Source organism: Rhipicephalus sanguineus, chromosome 5 (genome assembly GCF_013339695.2).
Source record: "Rhipicephalus sanguineus isolate Rsan-2018 chromosome 5, BIME_Rsan_1.4, whole genome shotgun sequence".
NCBI lineage: Eukaryota > Metazoa > Arthropoda > Arachnida > Ixodida > Ixodidae > Rhipicephalus > Rhipicephalus sanguineus.
The window spans coordinates 7064579-7086996 of NC_051180.1; the positions used below are offsets into that span (position 1 = coordinate 7064579).

At 50.3% G+C, this 22418-nt stretch overlaps 1 protein-coding gene across 1 annotated transcript in view; it reads right to left on the reverse strand.

Annotated features, from left to right (window-relative positions):
* LOC119393086 (polyglutamylase complex subunit TTLL1) overlaps positions 1-22418 on the reverse strand; it is a 47584-nt gene continuing 25166 nt past the window's right edge. Inside the window, exons 7-10 of the mRNA XM_037659908.2 lie at positions 15597-15740; positions 13493-13533; positions 8162-8320; positions 1-199 (exon numbers count right to left, since the gene is read on the reverse strand). Of these exons, the coding sequence (XP_037515836.2) occupies positions 142-199; positions 8162-8320; positions 13493-13533; positions 15597-15740 (402 nt within the window). The 3' untranslated portion in view covers positions 1-141. The remainder of the gene's footprint in view (positions 200-8161; positions 8321-13492; positions 13534-15596; positions 15741-22418) is intronic.

The window sequence follows — 22418 nt, forward strand, 5'->3', positions numbered from 1 at the left end:
ACGAGCGGCGTCGATAATCACTGAAAGTGAGCATATGCGGTCTGGAAGGGACCGTCATGTACCGCCACAGAAGAAATGTGATTGTTTATTACATAGTATGCAATGCACGGCGATCCCATTGGCTTTGGTCGAGTCCATCACTCAGGGCGTCTCGGGAAGTAGCTGATCGAAGTCGCCCATCCCAGCTTCCGGATGGCCACTGCGTATACGAGACACGGTTTTCAGCACGGCCACAGCACAGTGCTCCATGGGAAACACTCATTGACATTGCACATGCTCTTTTCTGGGAACTTGGACAAAGGGAACCTGCAACCAGAAAACGTTCTTACGAGATGAGCGCGAAACTCATTGGGAAAAACAAAAGCTTACAAAACTGAAGCAGTCGAAAAAAGAAACGCCGAACTTCGCTCACCCAGTGATGAATCCTGCTGCTTCCAATCAAAGCGAGGCTTTCTGTCGGCGCAGCTGTGGCGCAATTTGGTGTGCACGACAACCCTTACAGCCGCGCTTTTCGACAAGCCTTAGCGCTATCTTACGATGTTTTATTTTTCTTTTGTCAATCAGGATGAACATTTTTGTTGCGTCACTGTTGCAGCTCAAGGACGCGCCTTTGACCTGCTACGCTATCAGTGCATCATTATTTATGCGCGTTGATGCCAATACGCACGTCGCCACCTGTGCGGCTACAAGTGTGCACGCTTGTGTACCGCTTAACAGCTGCTATATATTTTACAGGAAATTTTTCAAAGCTTTTAATTGAATTTCTCTCGTATGACAGCTCGGACGTCGTGCCTTGTGGTGAGACTCGCAAGAGCCTGAATCGCCGTCCAGAACGATGACACGTAAACATTTATGATTTTAAGACGACGCTGGCGAAAACAGTTACGCACACATTAATGTATATTCAAAGTTTTGAAAGCCTTTTGTTAACATCACCTCATGTTCCGCATGCTACACGTTAGAACGAATGCGGCAAGTCTTGGAAACATGCAAGTTCCCAGATGAATGCATTTTTACGTTAAATTGTTTCTGACACTTCCTATTTATCGCCTCGACTTCCCAGTCTCGCAAAGACAAAGCGAGCGCTCCTCGAGCCACACATTTCGTACCATTCTTGTTGACGGACTTTCTTTCCTTGTTTCCGCTGACATGCATGCCTTGGGCGTCAACCAACTCGCACCCAGCAACTGGCCTTATTGAATCGAATAGCGTTCTATCCGACACGGTTCTATAGAATTGAATATATATATATATATATATATATATATATATATATATATATATATTCAATTCTATAGAACCGTGTCGGATAGAACGCTATTCGATTCAAAAGGCCAGTTGCTGGGTGCGAGTTGGTTGACATATATATATATATATATATATATATATATATATATATATATATATATATATATATATATATATATAAAGTGCATATTCGCGAACATTTTTCGAATATATGTCGAATAACCAGCACCGACGGAAAAGCCTCAAAGTAACGAAATATGAGAACAGTGAGAGCCCATTTCTATTGCTTCAGTCACCGAGATTCATGCCGTCCAAGCTTTTCTACGTCGCTGTATTGATCATCGGATGAAGGCGTTTTTGCTTCGGTGTCGCAAAAGCGAGTGTGTCGTCAATCCACTATCATCATGATCATAATGGCGTTCGTGGTTTTGTGGGCCAGGCTCTCGGCGATACATCGGAGAACTCTCGCGCGTGCTTTCGATGTATGCATATGCATGAATAACAACAGACACCATTGATGTGAGTGCACAAACTGTTCTTGCAGATAGCACTGATGTTTGGAGTTAAGAAACACGCTTTGATAACTGGTCTACCTTTTTCATTACATGTTTGGTGTTGATTCCAACAATATTAAATTTTTATGTCTCAGTTTTATTTAAAGTTTACTGACGGAGCTTATGCCGTAGGGCATACTGCCGGTAGGGTATACTGGCGCCAATAAAAAAACAAAAACAAAAAGAAACGGTCGCACCTCGAGCACTGAAGCAACTGCTGTATATTTTAACCCACAGTTACAAGATAATGCCACGCCCACTTCTTGTATTCGGGTTTGACGAGCAAGGAGGGTTATCAACGCTCGACGCTGTGCGCGAAGCAGTGTTCGAGAAGCTTCGCGATTATAGTAGATCGTCTTGTTAAGATTGCGCACCGCACGCGAATGTTCCAGCTTTGTCGAGAGATAACGCCGCCACCAGCGATATTGCTGGAAAGTTCGATAGCGCCTGTATGGAGGCCGACGCGCTTGACCGCTTGTCGGTTTTTCGACGGTCGACGCTCCGTCCGCCGCTATCAGTGCATACCGTGTGTATTGCTGTAAATTGACTTTCAGTTTGCCGGCCACTAGTTCGGCCAAATAAAGAGTTTCATCTCGGACACTCTGACTGCTGCCTTCCTCGACGTCACGACCACGTGACATCTGGTGGAGGTGCTGCTTGTTCATGTTCCGGACGCCCCCGTCAAGCCGTGAACCCAGCACACGTCGCGAAGAAGACACCGACACCACCAGCGACAGTCGAGCCAGCCGCAGACTGGCTCGACTGTCGCTCGAGAGACTGGCTCGAGCCAGCCGCAGCCAGCCTGAAGACGAAACTTTGCGACCGGAAGCAGACCTGACGACGCAACGCGGAAGCAGCGGTGCAAACCGACGTAGCCGTGACCCGACGCCGCCACGTAACCGCAACGCAAGACGGCGGACTAGCGACCTCGATGTTCTGATCGACGGCCACAACGTCACCGCTCTCGTCGATACTGGAGCCGACTATTCCGTCATCAGTGGGCCGTTCGCAGCAAAGCTGAAAGTTAGGACTGCTTGGGAAGGCCCCGAGATCCGGACCGCTGGAGTAGAGCTGTGCACGGGCCGTATTTCCGAGCCCGAGCCCTGTCCGGGCCCGCTGACTTTGTCGAAGGCCCGCCCGAGCCCGACGGCAAAGGGCTGCGAGCCCGTCCGGCCCGGCCCGACGTACGAAAACACAATATCGGGCCCGGCCCGGCCCGGCTTTTTGAAGGTTCGCTGCGAAAACAAAACATCGTTTTCCGGTAATTTGGCATTTTATTGAGCATATCAAATATGATCAAACGACACACGACGAACAGTCTCTATTACACAGATTACAAATTACAAGTAGACGGCCTCATTCCAGCAACAATGGAGTTCGCTAGCCAAAACGGTCACGTGCATGGGGTATGCCCATGCAAGCGTCAGCTTGCACGATGGCGATCTACGTCGGGTCGCTCGTCGCTGTCGCGTGCATTTTCACTCATATGGGATTTGGCCCTAAATCTAACGCGAACAGTCGCGTGGCGCCGTCACCAGCTCAGGTGGTGTCACTTCTCTGTTTGTCGGAGTGCAACAGAGGCAGTGCTTTACCTGCTCCCCTTTTGTTTAAAGTAGCGAATGGAAAGGAAAAGCGGTAAAGGGCGGTCGCGGAAAAGGCGCTGTATGCGTGCTGGAAAACAATTCCCGCTCATTCTCTATATTTCGGGCTTGAGTCGGGCTTTGCGCCGGGCCCGAGCCCGGCCCGATAAAACTCCAGGTAGCCCGAGCCCGACCCGGGCCCGAGGTGAAAATACATCGGCCCGCCCAAGCCCGGCCCGCGGGCCGGGTCGGGCTCGGGCTTTTCGGGCTACCCGGAGCCCGTGCACACCTCTACGCTGGAGGCCATCTGATAGCGCCGATCGGTGTCTGCACGGCGAGAGTCACCATCAATAACCGGACTTATCCTGCGAGCTTTGTAATCCTACAAAACTGCTCTAGGGATGTGATACTTGGAATGGACTTCCTAAATGACCACGGCGCCGTCATCGACCTGAGGTCTGAGTCGATAACACTAACCTCAGACAAAGCGCTCCCGCCCCACGCGACGCCAGGGAACCATGCATTGAATGTGATAGAAGAGCAGGTGACCGTTCCGCCGCGCTCCAGCGTCATTATTTCCGTCGGCACCGAAAAACCTGCGAACCTTGAAGGCATCATCGAGGGCGATCAGCACCTACTCCTGAACCGTCAAATTTGCGTCGCACGAGGTATAGCCGAGCTGCGTGACGGTAAAGCAAAGGTAGTGCTGACAAACTTCATCCACGAATATAGGCACCTCAACATTGGTACGACGGATGCCTACATCGACTAATGTGTAGCCGCCAGCGATGCTTTCGCCCTCTTCGATGCTGCCGAACCTGCTTCGACGAATAGAGGTCCCGAACCGGATTTTGAAGTCAACCCGAGCCTTCCGAAGGTCAGACTAGACCAGCTCAAAACCCTGCTCCTGCAATACAAGGACCGTTTCTCGTCGTCATCTCGGGTCCGACGAACGCCTCTTGCTAAGCACCGCATTATAACAGAAGAAAATTCTCGACCATTCCGTCAGAGCCCCTACAGAGTTTCGACTCGAGAGCGCGACGCGATAAAGAAACAAGTCGACGAGATGCTACGCGACAACATCATCCAGCCGTCCAAGAGTCCATGGGGGTCACCCGTGGTGTTAGTGAAGAAGAAGGACGGGACACTGCGCTTTTTGCGTTGATTATCGGCGCCTGAACAAAATCACGAAGAAGGACGTGTACCCCCTCCCACGGATAGACGACACCCTGGATCGACTTCACAACGCGACGTACTTTTCGTCGATGGACCTCAAGACCGGTCACTGGCAAATCGAAGTCGACGAGAGAGACCGAGAAAAGACTGCCTTTATAACACCGGACGGCCTGTTCGAGTTCAAGGTCATGCCCTTCGGTCTTTGCTCGGCACCTGCGACGTTCCAGCGCGTCATGGACACCGTACTGGCCGGATTGAAGTGGCAGACGTGTGTTGTGTATTTGGACGACGTCGTCGTGTTTTGCTCGACCTTCAACGAGCATCTCCGGCGGCTTGAGGCAGTACTTCAAGCAATCAAGACCTCTGGACTGACCCTGAAGCCAGAAAAGTGCCGATTCGCGTACGACGAGCTCTTGTTTCTGGGTCATGTGATCAGCAAGTCTGGAGTGCGCCCAGACCCGCGGAAAACAGCTGCCATCGCCGACTTCGCGCCACCCACCGACAAGAAGGCTGTGAGCCGATTTCTCGGCTTATGCGGCTATTACAGACGCTTCGTCAAAAACTTTTCACGGATCGCCGAACCACTGACGCTTCTCACGAAGACTAACGTGGAATTCAGGTGGGAAACGGCGCAAGTGCAAGCCTTTCAAGAAATTAAACGACGCCTGCAAACGCCACCCATGCTTGCGCATTTCGACGATTGCGCCGATACGGAAATACACACCGATGCAAGCAGCGTAGGACTCGCTGCCGTCCTTGCGCAAAAGACTGACGGGCTTGAAAGGGTTATCAGTTATGCTAGCCGGTCACTATCCAAGGCAGAAGCCAACTATTCCACAACAGAAAAGGAATGCCTCGCCATCCTCTGGGCTACGTCAAAGTTTCGCCCCTACCTCTATGGCAGGCCATTCAATGTTGTCAGTGACCATCACGCCTTATGTTGGCTAGCTAACTTGAAGGACCCTTCAGGTCGTCTTGCACGATAGAGTCTGAGGCTTCAAGAATTCGACATTACCGTCGTGTACAAGTCCGGACGAAAACACTCTGACGCCGACTGCCTGTCTCGTGCACCCGTCGACGCGCCGCCGCAAGACGACGACGATGACTGCTTCCTCGGAACTATAAATGCCGACGAATTCGCCAAAAGGCAACGAGCCGACGCAGAACTGGGGGGCCTTATGGAGTACCTCGAGTGCAAGACCGCCGTTGTTCCGAAGGTATTCAAGCGAGGACTGCCGTCGTTTTTCTTACGGAACGGCGTTCTCCTGAAGAACTTCTCGCCACTTCGAACCGACTGCCTTCTCGTCGTGCCCTCATCATTGCGACCAGAAGTCCTCCAGGTCCTATACAACGACCCGACGGCTGGACACCTCGGTGTTTCCCGCACGCTCGCCAGAATAGAGGAAAATACTACTGGCCACGCCTTGCTGCCGACGTCGCCCACTATACGTTAAGACTTGCCGATATTGCCAGCGACGGAAGACACCGCCTACTAGGCCAGCGGGACTTCTGCAGCCAATCGAACCACCTCTCCGGCCGTTCCAGCAAATTGGGATGGACCTACTGGGGCCGTTCCCGACATCAACTTTCGGCAACAACTGGGTCGTCGTAGCACCCGCTACGCCGAGACAAAGGCCTTGCCCAAAGGCAATGCCGCCGAGGTAGCCAAGTTATTCGTGGAGGACATCGCCTTGCGTCATGGCGCCCCAGATGTCCTCATCACAGACAGAGGTACCGCCTTTACTGCAGACCTAACTCAGGCGATCTTCAAATACATCGAGACGAGCAACCGCCGCACCACCGCCTACCACCCGCAGACCAATGGCCTCACCGAGCGTCTAAATAAGACCATCGCCGACATGCTGGCCATGTACTACGTCGACGTTGAGCACAAGACGTGGGACGCCGTCCTTCCGTACGTGACCTTCGCCAATACGGCCGTCCAAGAAACAACGCAGATGACGCCGTACAAGTTCATTTATTTATTTTTTATTTTTACATACTGCAGCCTCAATGAGGCTATTGCAGGAGTGGGAAAAGAAAACAAACAATAACAGCAAATCAACATTCATGAACATGCTTCCAGAAATTCTTTCAGTGGTAAGCAACGCACACTTCCGGGCAACAAATTCCAGGCTTCAATAGTTGCAGGAAAGTTGGTCTACGGAAGGAGCCCGGCGACGACGCTCGACGCCATGCTATCGAACGTCACCGACGAAGAAAACCTCGACGCCGCCGCTTACAACGTGCCGAAGAAGCTCGACAGCTCGCCCGCCTGCGCATCAAGACCCAGCAGCACACCGACAGCCGTCGCTACAATATTCGAGGACGCTTCGTGGAATACCAGCCCGGCGACAGTGTTTGGGTCTGGACGCCGATACGCCGACGTGGGCTTAGCGAAAAACTCCTTCGGCGATACTTCGGGCCATACAAGGTTCTTTTACGTCTCGGCGCTCTTGACTACGAGGTCATCCCGGACGGCATTACGAACTCCCAGCGACGCCGCGCACGACCTGAAGTCGTCCATGTCGTGCGCCTTAACTGCGCGTTAGCGAACCTGGGGACTCTACTTTTTCCTTTGTTATTGTAATTTATTGATGCACTTGCTTTTTTTCTCTTTGTCCTTTCACAAGCATCGGGACGATGCTTTTTCAGAGGGGGGCAATGCCACGCCCACTTCTTGTATTCGGGTTTGACGAGCAAGGAGGGTTATCAACGCTCGACGCTGTCCGCGAAGCAGTGTTCGAGAATCTTGGCGATTATAGTAGATCGTCTTGTTAAGATGGCGCCCCGCACGCGAATGTTCCAGCTTTGTCGAGAGATAACGCCGCCACCAGCGATATTGCTCGATAGCGCCTGTATGGAGGCCGACGCGCTCGACCGCTTGTCAGTTTTCGACGGTCGACGCTCCGTCCGCCGCTATCAGTGCATACCGTGTGTATTGCTGTAAATTAACTTTTCAGTTTGCCGGCCACAAGTTCGGCCAAATAAAGAGTTTCATCTCGGACACTCTGACTGCTGCCTTCGTCGACGTCACGACCACGTGACAATATCTCGAAGGCCCTGGTCGCTGTTGTGTACTAGCTAACCTCAGTTTACATAACTGCGGCATTTTTTGTGGCCTAAATGTAATCGTTGTGTTACTTTTTAAAGTCTCTGAACATCAGTTTCAAATTCAAATATGATGTTGTGCAATTCCATGGCTGTTTTGAAAATGGTTTCCTTACTGCTTGAAAACTATTCGGATAACACTCGATTGGTATTAGTATTCGATTCGGTTCTATTATAATTGTGGGGATTTTACGTCCCAAAACCATATGATTATGAGAGACGCCGCCGAATCCGAAAATTTCGACCACCCAGGGTTCTTTAACGTGTACCTAAATCTAGGTTCACGGGCCTCAAGCATTTTCGCCGCCAGCGGAAATGCGGCCGCCGCGGCCGAGATTCTATACCGCGACCTTCGGGTCAGCAAACCACTAGACCACCGTGGCGGTTTGATTTGGTTCTAAATATCGGTATTCACCCCCCCCCCCCCTACTTGCTAAGCTGTGCACCAGCTTGTCCGACACCCACAATTGATTTATTTTTGAATTTGCTGACCTTGTCGGCGGCTTTCCTGAAGGAGCGACAAGCCTGAGCACATCGTCGACCAGTGCTTGCTTGAGCAGGGCGTCGGCACGCGTGCTCGAGGTCAGAGACGGTGATGCATTCACCTCCAGAAGCCAGGGGCGCAGCTGTTCGTCCAGGAGAACGTCGTAGCTGCACACAATAAGCGTCGTCGCATGTTCCCGGTAAGTCACAGAGCGCTTCAGCTGGAACTGTCCAACCACACGTTTCCATCTTGCCTATCCGCACACCCGCCCCGCACGAACGGCCGAGAGCGGCCGCTCCTATGACGTCACGAAAAGCGGTTCTAACTTTTGCAGCCGCCCTGCCGGCTTGCCAGGCTCGCCTCTCATTGGCTGCTCGAAGGCGGCCCGGCCAGGGGGGTGAAACTTCGCTGTTTTTCTGTCCCGTGACTGCAGCGATCCTAATGTTTGGGGGCTGTACCAAGGTCAATCTAAATAGGTCGCGAAAGTCGGAACGAAAAGTGGTCGGAAACCTATTGCGACAAACATCAACACCCGCGTGACGATTAAAGCGCTACTAGGTGAGGGGGGGACAAATAATGAAAACAAAAAATTAAATAAGCGTTTATTTTCATTAGTTTTAAATTTATTTGTCACGAATTAAATTAGTAGATTACTTTAATCATACTTTAGTCTTGGGCATGTGGTTGAGTGGCCAATTTTTTTCGTTTATTTTCAGAAACAGCGGGCACATGCAGCCAGTCTGGTAACATTGGCCAACGGTTTTGCGCATTTTGAGATGCAAATGGCGTCGCTCGTTTTTGCGCAGTAGGTTTGTGCCTGTCGTCCGTAGATATTTCCTCGCATAACCGTTGTTTTCTAGTCGTGGTACTTGGCAGAAGGTAATATAGCCCATCACAGCCATCGGGAACCGTTTCAGTGACTGTGTTTTGCCAGCGCACGGCCGGCGTGCCGTCGCCCTTCGGGACGATGAGTCCGCCACGCTACGCGAAGAAACGCTGCGCTGTCTACGGATGCAAGAGCAACACGTGTGCAAGGTTTGTGTGTGTGATGATGTGGATTGTGTGGCCCGTGACGGGGCGAAGAGGGAACGACAGTTCTGCTGTGCGGTACGCCTTGGAGGGGAAGACGACGAAAAGGAAGCGCGAGCGGGGCGTGCGGCTCGAGGAGTTGAAGCGCGACACGGTTGGAACGGCAGCCGCTGGTCGGCGGTTCGGGTCGCGACATCGCCTAACCAGGCGTCCGGCAGCCATGTGGACCTGGTGAGCCTGATTCCCGCTCTGTGCCCGGTGCTGACACAGAGACCGGCAGCCTAGTCTGTTCCTGGCCTGAGGTCCTGGGGCCCGAGTGGTGTCACGAGGTGGCCGCGGCTCATGTTGGCGATGGGCAGCTAACCTGCGCTGCAGTTGCCTGGTGATCTACCGGCCTGCAGTGCCATCATCACCACCACTACCACCTCGCCACGGTCAAGGCAGCGTGGCTGTTTACTGCCCAAGGAGTACCGGTGACGACCGACCTCGCCGCAGCGGCAACAGTTCATAACGGCGAGTAGGACAGTTTGTGTGCGATGCGCGTAGGACGTTTAGGATGTAAATAAGGAATGCTGTAGTGTGTGTGAATCGGCAGAGTTATCGGTTGTGTTAAAGTCTGTGTTGTGTGTACAGAATCACCTGACTGCTGGTGAATTATTTCGGATCCTGGGCCCACATTACACCATCACAGTGTGCACGTTGAAATGTTATGCTACTTCTGATTTCTGTGTTATATATTTTGGGGTAATATCCTGTGCAACTGCAATATTTCGCCAATAAAATACACCTTATTTATCAAATCTGTCTTTTTGTCTTCCCGTTATCTTGCAGGCTTCCATTATGGAGCCGTCATAGTGATAAGGAAAAGAACATGCAGCTAAAAAAAAAAGTAAGAAGCGGCGTCCTGTCAAAAAATTTAATAATTTCGCGCCCATCGCGTTAAAACGTGACGTCATTTCCGCTTCCGGTTGTGACGTCATCTTTTTCTTTTTTTTTAATTCTGTTTGTCCCCTCCTCACATAGATGGCGACTGTTGCAACAACTAGCCACCGGCTTGACACGTGGGCTTCTACGGAAGTTACGCTACCAGTTTACATATACCTTGGCTGTACTACCTACGAGCATAAATTAACGTTGTTTCATTTTATATTTAGTACCAGGTTAATTATTAACTCCCGATTTTTTAATACTCAAGTGAACCTAAAGGTTGCAGTTCGAGGTTGCGAAAATACGAGCGCCACCCGGAGTGGAAAACGGGAACTGCGCCGTCCTATCTCTCACGGTGAAAAAGGGGCGTTTCTTGTCGCGCGCCTATGTATGCTATGGCCTGAGGTGTCCCAAAGGCCGCTTTTACCACCGTAAAGTTTGTTTAAGCGAAACTGGCGAAACCTTTGCAAGGTTCAGCGAAACAGACGCATCAATGGATTCGCGCCGTTATCACAAATCGTGCTGTGCTGAGTGGTGTCGAAATTCTTCACGCCACACAGGCATAAATTCTTCCGGATCCCGGCGGACGGAAGGTACGATCTGCATGATGCTCGTTTTGTTTTTCTACGCTTGCACGGCATATCAGGATGCGGTTGCAGCAGTAGCTGTGTAATTTAATTGAGCATACACGTGCATGATTTATTTATTACATACAAATTGTCTGCTCTGCGGCTTGAATTATACTGTATGCTTGAATTTACTGTATGAATGGTATGTTTAGGCAATAAAACATTCAAACAAACTCTGCTCTTTATTCTTGTCTAATTTATGTGTACACGTAAACAAAAACAAAGTCTTATAATAAGTGGTGCAAAGACAGGTGTGTGGGCAAACCTTCATCAATTAGAACGCAATGATTGCCGTTTTATCATGTGGCGGGTTGCGCAACGGGAAGAAGGTCGCGCGCTCGCCATCTGAATGCCTTCCACACGCTCAATTTGGCTTGCTGGTGCATCCCAATTGAATTTGGCGCTAAATTTCCGCCACCCCCCCGCCACTCGGATCCTCAGTCCTCATCAAGATGGCGTCCCCCAGTGCGTGCCTGCAATGCGCCGCCATGTTTTAGTACCGCCCCCAAACACCAGGCGTTCGTCCGGCGCTGCGAGCGAATATTGTGTTCCATGGATGGTATAGGAAGTTTCATTCCCCTGGCCCGGCGGCCGCCTTCACAGCAAACATGGCGCTTGCTCGAAGTGGGCGCGAGGCCTATCGCTGCAGCGATGGAAAAAAACTGCTGATTTTATCGTTGGGATCATCATAAGCGCTATACAACTCCCGCGGAGATGTTCATCGAAGGTAGCCAGCCCGTGTGCACTTCCTGGTCCCGTCAGTGCGTGCGATCGTCAACGGAACGAAGAAACGGACGCAGTGTAGAAAGTGTGTTGTGGTGATGCGAGTGTCGTTTCGTGTGTTTCTTCGTACCGCCTGTCTTTCAAACGTAATCGCAAAGAATTTAGAAGATTTCCATCAGGTAACCATGCACCGTGCTAAGCAAGGTATGCGTTCAGTGCGCGCCGAAGTGAAAAGTGCTCAATCCCGGGAATAAGTGTTCGCGTCGGGTGTGTTTGTGTGCCGTTCGTCGCGGCAAATAGTAGTCGAGCCGAAGCTTCAGCAACGATAATACGATCAGGATGGGCAAGTTTTATTGCTCCGTCATTGTCGTCATTCGTAATGCGCAACGTCGTGCAAGTGTTGTTGTGTCCGATGGTATGCGCTGTGGTGAAACTTCTGCGCACCGTGTCACATCTGAGCAATTCTGTCCACTGCTGTGGGGTGCGTTCAAGAAATGGAAACCGTGAAATATTTAGGAGCGCGGTGCTACGTTTTCGATTTGTGTGGTTGCGTGCATGTGCCCTGAAGTGGAGGTTGCATACAAGCAATTATTATTATTATTATTATTATTATTAGACTTTCGACCACTCACGAGCCACTGACATATATCTCGCACCTTGCCTGTGACGAGTGTCAGCTGCAAGGGCGACCACGCGCTTCGCGGCGAAGCGCCAACAAAAAGAAATGCAGGATGCGTTCGGAGGGCCAAATTCAAAAATTATTTTCTTCCTTAAAACAAAAAATTATTTGATTAGACTTTCTTCATTACTTAACGATGTAGTCTACTATCAAACGCCGCATGACGAGGATTTTTACTTGTACCGCATCAGCATGAAAAATACGGTCAAACATACGACAAATGGCACATTTTCTCTAATTTCACATTTTTTTCGGGAAGATTTGTAGTCTATTTTGCCCCTAAATATTTTGTACTAAAATACACTTTCTTGAAAATCATACTGTTATTGAGATTGGTTAGGGAGCTCCAGATAGCTCAAGAAAAAATCACGAACTTTGAAGGTTTTCGTAGTTTTTGAAGATACGCAGCTCGTAGTGAAACACAAAAATTCCGGAATAAATTAATAAGACAGCTAAACAGAACCTCTGCGATAGCGCAAGCGTGGTTTCGAAGCTCAACACACAAAAATAGATTTTATACGCATTTTTTTATTAGGCACAGTTTAACAAATACAAGAGAAATTCGAGGGGGTGCCACGATCGTCAAAATTTTTTTCGAGGAAAAATGTTTAGCCACAACACTCTATGTGGCACAGGAAAAAGGTACAAAATTTATCAGCAAAATCTGCGATGGGCGAGCGCCACCTCTGGGACACTGGTCATGGATGACCAAGGTGCACTATTCCCGATCACTTGACATATATTTCATACTTTAATACACTTTATTAAGGCGAGAGCCTTAGATGCCTCATCAAACGTGAGAATTGACTGTTCGCGTCCGGCGGCGTCGGCGTCAACACGAGTGATGCAAAAAATCATAATCACGTGACGACGTTGCCATATGACGTCATCATGACGTTGCAAATCGCCTAAATTTGCGATGTCATCATGACGTCACATTCCGTGACTTCACATGATGACGTCATTGCATGACACCGGCGCTTGGTCGTAGGTGGGCCGATCACGGATGCAGTGCAAAACCAGGCGAAGTGCAGAAAGCTTTCGGCGGGGGAGCATCAACGCGCCGGCCGAGAAGAAATGAAAGAAGACGGCTTTCGCCTTCGAGTCGTGTCAGGCGAATGCACGAGAGACCCTGTGAGTTAATTTTCACCCGGGTAATGCGCGTATGCACCACACGTGACAATGCCGGATCTTTTACCTGATGAACCAAACATCGTCTTCCAAGTGCAAACGCAGCATGTTGAGCGCGTTGAAAGAGGCCTCGTGCACTGGAGCAAGCATTTTACCTTTCGTGCGTACGGCTGCACTTTTTCCGGGTGCAACTCGCGGAAGCGCTGCACAATAATGCTCACCCGTAAACTTCGAAGCAGTGCCAGTCGGACGTCATGGACGGCTGCAAGAGTCACCAGATGTCGACAATGCAGCACATCGTACGCATAGTGCAAAAAAAGAGTGACCTGTGGGCAAGTGGCCACAATGTGTGTGCGTGATGGTGCAACGACTCCAGTGTTGGTATGTGCTGAAGAAAGAGGTTCGCCGCGCGATGGAGGCATATTTTGGTGCATACGCTAATGGATCGTTCTCTTAGTCACTGTTTTGCAAACTGTCAATTTCGGGGGCGGTAGCACTTCAGATGCTTCTTGTGTCGCTCGAAACGCGCTTTCCACGATGTACGAGATTACAGTGAAATTATTTGTACGCGATAACTCAGACGTGCACTTTTATTTCACCTTGCACGCATTTCCTTCACTGCTCCTCACCACTCGTTACTGGGCCCTGCGCCCAAATTTCACCGGCCGAGTTTTACACTGCAACGCGTTCCTTGTATCGTCCCAAGATGAATGCAAGAAGAATTTGGGACATAGACGCACGCAAACAAAACTTATTCAACTTGCGAGTTCAAAATGAAACCACACTCTAAGAAAATAAAAGGGAGTCCTGACTCGCCACGTATATGACTCTCTTTACAGAGGCACTTCAAGTCTCTTCGGAGAGTCGTGTTAACCACAAGAGAGTTAACGTGTCCCTTTAAGAGAGTCATACAAGTCAAGACTACCCGAAAGGAGTCACACATACTCTTGGTCGATTCCACGAATGATCAAAAAACGGTGTATACTTGATGTTTCCGATTTTCCTGATAATTTTCTATGTTGTGCACATATGACTGCACAGCACGAAATCGCAGTTCGTTTTCAAATAAAAAATTTTTTCAACACAGGAAAATTGCGCAAGCGTCGCCGGTTGACGACGACCATTTTACGAAGAGTGTGTTTTCGTAAATTCGGAACGATGCTGGCAGATACTGAAGCTATATATTACGAATATCTTGCTTTTTAACGGAAGTAGAAGTAAAGGGGAAATGGCTCTTATTATTTCATAAAATTTTGAGCAAATTATCTATTTTTAAAAATTCACAAAAAACGCCGCGTTTTTGAAAATCAGTCATATTTGGGACGCTATGGCTACTTCTGTGAACATCTTAGCTTGTTCATATTTGCAGTATGAATAGGCCTCTATGTGAATAATGAACCTCTGCAGTTGTATGTCTCTAATAATTTTCAAAGTAGTAAATTTTCATGCTCAAAACACCGAAAAGACAAAAGTGCTCCTCTATTAAAAAATCTATGATAAAAAAACCCCAATCTCAATTTTGTTCAAAGTCCCCCAAAATGTTCTCAAAGAACTGCAGAATGATGTTATAAAAAACATATTGCATCATTTTTATTAGAACAAAAGCAGAAAATGTCAAACATTGTGTTTCCAGAGCGAGGTGGCTACTGCGTAAAGGACATCTCTAGTAACAAGAAACTACAGTAACACGTATTTTACCTTCTCTGAGCTTCTCTCAGCCCCATCCTCCAAAAGCATGAACCACCCGCCCCTTCACAAGAGGGCTATATCACGTACGGCTGAAGCTAGCACGTTGAAGGGACTGACAACAACAGAAAGCTTACCGGCCAGTGTGCCATATCACGGAGTGGTAACGCGGAACACACCGTGAAACATTCTTTTTTTTGTCAGATTTTTTTTTTATCTGCGGCGCAGACGAAGTCGTACATGCAATACATGCTGTAAAAAGGGCTAAATGAGCGCGATGGAGGTTTGTGTTCGTGCACTGAAGTTCACTGCGCATGCGTGCCAGGCCAGGAACAAACTATTATATATGTATAATCTAAATATTTCGGGGAGGGGGAGGCCCCCCACCTCCTCAGGGCCATGCCAGCGCGTAAGCCGCGACTCGACATGGTTCCGCTAGTTGCCGCAAATGCATCGACTCGTCTTACTTTGTAATACGCATAGAGTAGAGCGGGGATGGCTAATAATATGCAGTCTGTGATTATTTTAAGCACGACTAGCACTGCGCCTGAACAACGGCACCGTATGTACTACAGCAATCGGAACGACTCATTCTGTCCTCCCGCATGCTTGTAAAGGCGTGCCTCAATGGGTACGCACCGCGACGGCAGTTAGCGAGTGCACCACCAGGTCCTTGAGGTCTTGGCGCAGCCGCGCGGCGGACACAGAGCCCCGTGTACCCCGCACGAACATCTCTAGGCTGGACAGGCTCCACTTGCCACCGTGTGACTGATTGTAGCGGCCCTGCAAGGAAAGCATTTATCCATGACTCTAGCGGGTGTCCCTCGAAGGAATCCAATGACTTGTAGCTACTTCACAAACTAATCTCTCTCTATCGCCTTCCACGCGTTTTAGGGGCAAAGAGTCTGGGCTTGTCGGCGGTGCATCGTCGTGTCCTGTCCATTTGCTTGAGCGCAAGAGAGGACGCCACCTCAGCGCTCGCCGCGTGGCGAGAGAGAGCCTAATAAAATATTTGTGGCGCAACTGAGGCAAGCAAGGAAACAAGGGAAGACAGGATAGGGCGCCACACTTTCAACTAGTTTATTTTCCTCACATCACCCGAATATATATATGCTTCCAGATATGCGCACAAAGAGGGCGCGCACGCAGCACAAGCGACTATCACATAGCACAATAAGAAAAAAAATAACCTATCGCACAGCGCTATCTAAAAATAGGCATTCATTCTCGTACAGAGATATCGAAGGGACGCATTCATCCCCCTTCTTGTGTATGCGATATGCCTGAAGTACTTCACGTGCTAACGTTTCCCTGCTTCGTCCTGTCACACGAGTTTCTCCGAACAGTGGTGCGCAGCCGCACGAAGCACAATGAAACGGCAGGTGTGAACCCACACCATTCTTAATTGATAATAGATGCTCCCTAAGGCGATCATTGACACAGCGGCCTGTTTGGTCTATGTACGACTTGCCACAGCTCAACGGAATTTCATAAACAACGCCCACCATGCAGTACAGAACTGGCCGAGCGCACTTCTTTTCGCATGGAAGCTTGGCTTTTTGCGAAGAAATGCGGGCGCAACGCTTCGAGAGCTTGTTGCGTGCCGAGAAGACCACTCTGAGAAGACTGCTCGAGTTTACTTGAGTAGCACATCTATTTCCTTTAATGATTATCTATGTACAGCGCAAAGGCATTTCCATTGGTTCATGTGCTCCTGTCCTATGCAACATCTTTCATCTGTTGACCAGGCACTTGTAGAAACCTCGACTCGGATCTTTGTCCCAAAGTTTTTAGATACGTTCACAATTTTCTTGTATTTCTAAACACCTCTAACTCTTTGACCGCTTCTGAAGATGTAAATAATGTTTTCTCAGTTTTTATACAGCATGGTAAAGGCTTGACGTTTACGCATGAGCTACCTCAAGACAATCATTTGTAGTTTTTAGACATCAACATCTCATTAAACGCTACTGATTTGTGGTGGATGTAAAGCCCTCATGCGCGTAAGGACCTAACGAATGTGCACACTCGAAAACCGTGAAAGAGCCACTGCGACGATGTGTGTACCGTCTGCGTTGTTGAAGTCGTGCGAGCACACGATGGACGACAGTTTTCAGGTTCAGATTTCAAGGCTGGTTGCAGCCGGCTTCCCTTCGGTAGTATTAACTAGTGTGTCCGAATTTCTGCTCCGGAAGCTTAATGGATGCAGCAGGCAGCCCGAGGCTGTGCAGAAAAAGAAACCACTGGTTCTGCCTTACATGCACGAGATTGCCCGCAGTTTGAAAAAAAGACATGGCTGATCCCTCCGTCACAGGAATCGGTATAACACGAAAGTGAAACGTGTCTTCACAGAAGTAGTGCTTATTGTGTAATGATATATGAAAGCTTGTACAATGTCTATTCGTGTTTGGCAGCTATAGCACCGTTTGACGTGGATGCACCCATGTTGACAGCATGTCTCTATGTCACGTATCTCGGGAGCGCTTGCAATGTCGGAATGGAGTTGGGAGAGAGAGAGAAGAGAGATTCGGGAGAGACCGTGGTGGCACTGCAAACAAAACTTTATCGCACACACCACGGCAAACCAAAACAAACGCGCACTCAAAATTTACAATAAAATTCAACATGGGCAAACATGTTGAGTTAGTGCGCAATCACTAACACTACAAAACATTTGAGCTATGTCTAGCTCCTTCTACTCGAGCGCCTGGCCACTATGGCCTCTCAGTTAGTCGCGCTACTCATGGAACGTTCTTACTCCGTTCGTGGAGTCCGCTGACTCAATCCAGTTCCAAACTCGACGCCCAGTCCCGTCGTCGCAGCTCCTGTCGACGTCTCCGGGCCGTCGCCGTCGATCAGACGCCTCGCTGATCGTCTTCCTCGCCGATGCTTCCTTCCTCTCGGAGAACACCGGTCTCTCCCAGTTAGGCCTAACTGTCGGCCTCTCCTCAGTGCCACCGGCTCGAACTGTCGACGTGGCTCTGCGGTGATTGTCGGTGGGTCGCCGTCGTCTTGCCGAGCTGTGGTAGTGCCGCAGGTGCCATGAGAACTGCGTGATGAGGCTGCCGCAAGCCCGGGACGCCTCGCTCGGTAGACACCAAGGTCGACAGCCACCCTCCCGGGGCATGCAAAACGCTGCCTCCAGAACTCAGCCCTGCTGTTCCCGTCGCGGACGCGACGCTGGCCTGCACCACCTTGCTCCTCGACAACTCCACCGAACAATGCCTGCTTGTTCCTCTGGGGTTTCGCACCTCAGTTCGGGTCGCGTGGCACGCGCCTTTCGCCGGCCAATGGCTTGCGTCGACGTGGCGGGGGTGCACACCATCGGGTACTATTCCATTCCCCGCACACCATCGACGCCTTGCGCTGTCCGGCGCGCGCCCCGTGCCCCTTTACTCATGACACTGGGCCCCCTTTTAAGAGTTTTTTCGTAAAAAACTGCTCTTGTCCTCCTCTTTAGGCTTCCAGCCCTCTGCTCTTCCGTTGGTCTTGTAACTTATGACTTGTTCCCTCTGGTCTTGTGTTCACATTTACTTTCACTGACACTTCACCGAACACTTTCGCGAACACGTCATCACATATTGCACAGAACCGTTCACAATGTCCACACGTTAATCGTTCGTAAAACCCTAGACCGCAGTCTCTACACTCGCCGAAATAACTACGCACAATTCTCTTAAAAAAACTTCAAAAACTACGCACCATACGCAACACTCACCCTTCTAAAATATTCACAAATTCAATCACTCCCAAGCTTTACTCACAAATAGCCGTACAATAATATTCTCAAAACCTATTCACTACACAGAATTTATATTTCACAGAGCCCTTCTTAACACCATAGCAGCCACCAGTTTACTTCCCCGTGCTTAAACCTGTGCTTTTTCACATTTCGTGTCTTCAGTTTTTTCCGCCGTCTGTTCGCCGCCCATTGTCTCGCCCGCTCACTACAGCTGATGACCCTAACCCGACGCCTCTTCCAACCAACCTTCTCTGACTTCATCCTCCCTCTATATCTGACCCTGGTTACATGCACCACACACTCTGCATCCCAACAATTCCAACCTGCTTTACGCGTTTTCGCAACATTCTTCTTCATTCGCTTTGCGCGTCTGCCATTGACAACTTGGAGAGCTTTCCTTGCGTCCTGATAATTGCTACCAGTATTCAGCACTTTTCGAGCTGTCCTCATTTCTTTTACTTTCACACTTTTACCCTCGTGCGTCTGAGGCACTCCAATGCTCTGCCTGCCCGCTGGCATTACATCTTGCGAAAGCTGACCGCTTCTTCCTTCACCGGGCGTACCCATCAGCGACGAGCTATATCCTATCTCCATGTTGCCTGGATGCATCGCGTTCTTTTCTTCTATGCCCATTTCAGGAACACTGGCATGGGACTCGCTACCTGTTGCTTTACTATCATATTATATGCAGCTTTATTATATGCAGCGTCTGAGCTCCTTATCTTCTGTTCATTCCTTAAAATACTGATCTCTTTTGCACAACTCCCCTTTCCTCAGTGGAGACAGAACTCTCAAAATCAGGCACACTGACTTCTCCCATTGAAACCTCTATGGGCCTTCTCTCATCCTGTCCAGTGCACACTGTGCCTTGTCTGGCTTGAGCCAATCGCAGTTGAAGCTCAAGTTCCTGCTTCTCTCGAGCATATGCTTCTAACACTGCGGCGTGTTTTGCCTCGCGTTCGGCGCGTTCCGCCTCGAACTCTCGTTGACGGCGTTCCCTCTCTTCTTCAATAAACTTTAGAGCTTGCTCCTTATTGAGCTTTCTCTCCCGAATGACTCTTGATACCTTCCCCCAATCCATCCTTGCAACCCCCGACGATACGTGACTGGGCCCAACGCTGGAAAAATCCTGGCAGGCTCGCCACTTATTATGTCACGTATCTCGGGAGCGCTTGCAACGTGTGGAATGGAGTTGGGAGAGAGAGAGATAAGAGAGACTCGGGATACACCGTGGTGGCACTGCAAACAAAACTTTATCGCACACACCACGGCAAACCAAAACAAACGCGCACTCAAAATTTACAATAAAATTCAACATGGGCAAACATGTTGAGTTAGTGCGCAATCACTAACACTACAAAACATTTGAGCTATGTCTAGCTCCTTCTACTCGAGCGCCTGGCCACTATGGCCTCTCAGTTAGTCGCGCTACTCATGGAACGTTCTTACTCCGTTCGTGGAGTCCGCTGACTCAATCCAGTTCCAAACTCGACGCCCAGTCCCGTCGTCGCAGCTCCTGTCGACGTCTCCGGGCCGTCGCCGTCGATCAGACGCCTCGCTGATCGTCTTCCTCGCCGATGCTTCCTTCCTCTCGGAGAACACCGGTCTCTCCCAGTTAGGCCTAACTGTCGGCCTCTCCTCAGTGCCACCGGCTCGAACTGTCGACGTGGCTCTGCGGTGATTGTCGGTGGGTCGCCGTCGTCTTGCCGAGCTGTGGTAGTGCCGCAGGTGCCATGAGAACTGCGTGATGAGGCTGCCGCAAGCCCGGGACGCCTCGCTCGGTAGACACCAAGGTCGACAGCCACCCTCCCGGGGCATGCAAAACGCTGCCTCCAGAACTCAGCCCTGCTGTTCCCGTCGCGGACGCGACGCTGGCCTGCACCACCTTGCTCCTCGACAACTCCACCGAACAATGCCTGCTTGTTCCTCTGGGGTTTCGCACCTCAGTTCGGGTCGCGTGGCACGCGCCTTTCGCCGGCCAATGGCTTGCGTCGACGTGGCGGGGGTGCACACCATCGGGTGCCTTGCGCTGTCCGGCGCGCGCCCCGTGCCCCTTTACTCATGACACTCTATCACGACGACTAACGCCCATGATCATGATTAAACCGTTATGGTAGCTGACGTTGTGAGCATATATTTGAACACAGCGAATCGTGAATCCCGTGTAAGGATGATATCAACACGCTCATAATCGACACTGGTACCCGGTATGCACTTCGTCAAAGCGTCGTCAATTAAGGAGAGAAACGGCACGGTGTGCGCTTTCTAGTAATGGGTAGCCGACGACTGTGCTCATGCATACACTAACACACACTGCGCTTCAGCAACACGGGAGGTAGAGGTTCGTAGCCTGAGCCGCAAACGCGTGCGTCCCGCTTGTTTCTGTCTCGCGGGCGCTGCTCTCGCTCCACCAAGGCACGACATTCACCCGTGGAAATCGCGTCCTTTCTGCAACGCATATTGCAGCAGTTTTGTTAGTCGGTGCTCTCGCAATTGAAGCAGTTGGCGGCGTAGAAATCCCGTTGGTGCACGTGGAAGCTGCACTACTCCGATGAGCCGACGATCGCTAGCACGAAGCCAAAGGCAAAGAACGTAACTGCGTCAAGGGTGCCTCGGCGACGCCAGCGCGGCCAGTCTACTTCTCTGGTATCGAGACGCTTTAACCATAACCTCCGATATCGCGTGCAATCTCGGAGTAAGCGCTAGTAAGTGTCGATCGTGAAGCATTACTTCTTTGCACATCTCACAGACGGAGGCACCGCCCCGCTCCGCCCGCCGCGAAAGAGAATGTGTGAAAGATATAAGGCGCGTTCGCGCCGTGTCTCGCATCTCCCGAGTTAGCTTATTCGGTAGGGCGTCGGGCGCTTGCCGTCGCGGCCGCAACGTCGTGGGTTCGATTCCCAGCGGGGCATCTTTTTCTTGGTTTTTTTTCTTTCTCACCCGTTGGCGTCCATTTTATCAACTTCATATCCGTGACGGATGTACTTGGTGGACCCCGGCATAAAACACTTTCGTGTTAAAAAAGTTGCAAACAGGCATGACGTTCCAGTGGTCTTCTCGGCACCCGACAAGCTCTCGAAGCTTTGTGCCCGCATTTATTCGCAAAAAGCGAAGCTTTCATGCGAAAAGAAGCACGCCCGGCCAGTTCTGCGTTGCATGGTGGGCGTTGTTTGTGAAATTTCGTTGAGCTGTGGCAAGTCGTACATAGGCAAAACAGGCCGCTGTGTCAATGATCGCCTTAGGGAGCATGTATTATCAATTAAGAATGGTGTGGGTTCATACCTGCCGTTCCATCGTGCTTCGTGCGGCTGCGCAGCACTGTTCGGAAAAACTCGTGTGACAGGACGAAGCAGGGAAACGTTAGCACGTGAAGTACTTCAGGCATATCGCATACAGATGAAGGGGGATGATTGCGTCAGCGTCCCTTCGATAGCTCTGTACGAGAATGAATGCCCATTTTTAGATAGCGCTGTGCCATAGGGTTTTTTAGGAGCTCGGCGCGTGCTCTAGTTTGATAGGAGACCACTAGAGGGCTCTAGTTTGATAGGAAACCACTAGAGGAGACCGCTAGAGAGACCGCTTAGATAGCGCCCGCTCTTGGCGCGCTTCCTTTCTCTTTCGCCTGACATCACTCAGTGCACTTCGCAACCGCTACTCATCATGAACACCGAAGAAGACAAGGCAGCAGCGCGGAGAGCTCACAATGCAGTAGCAGCGCG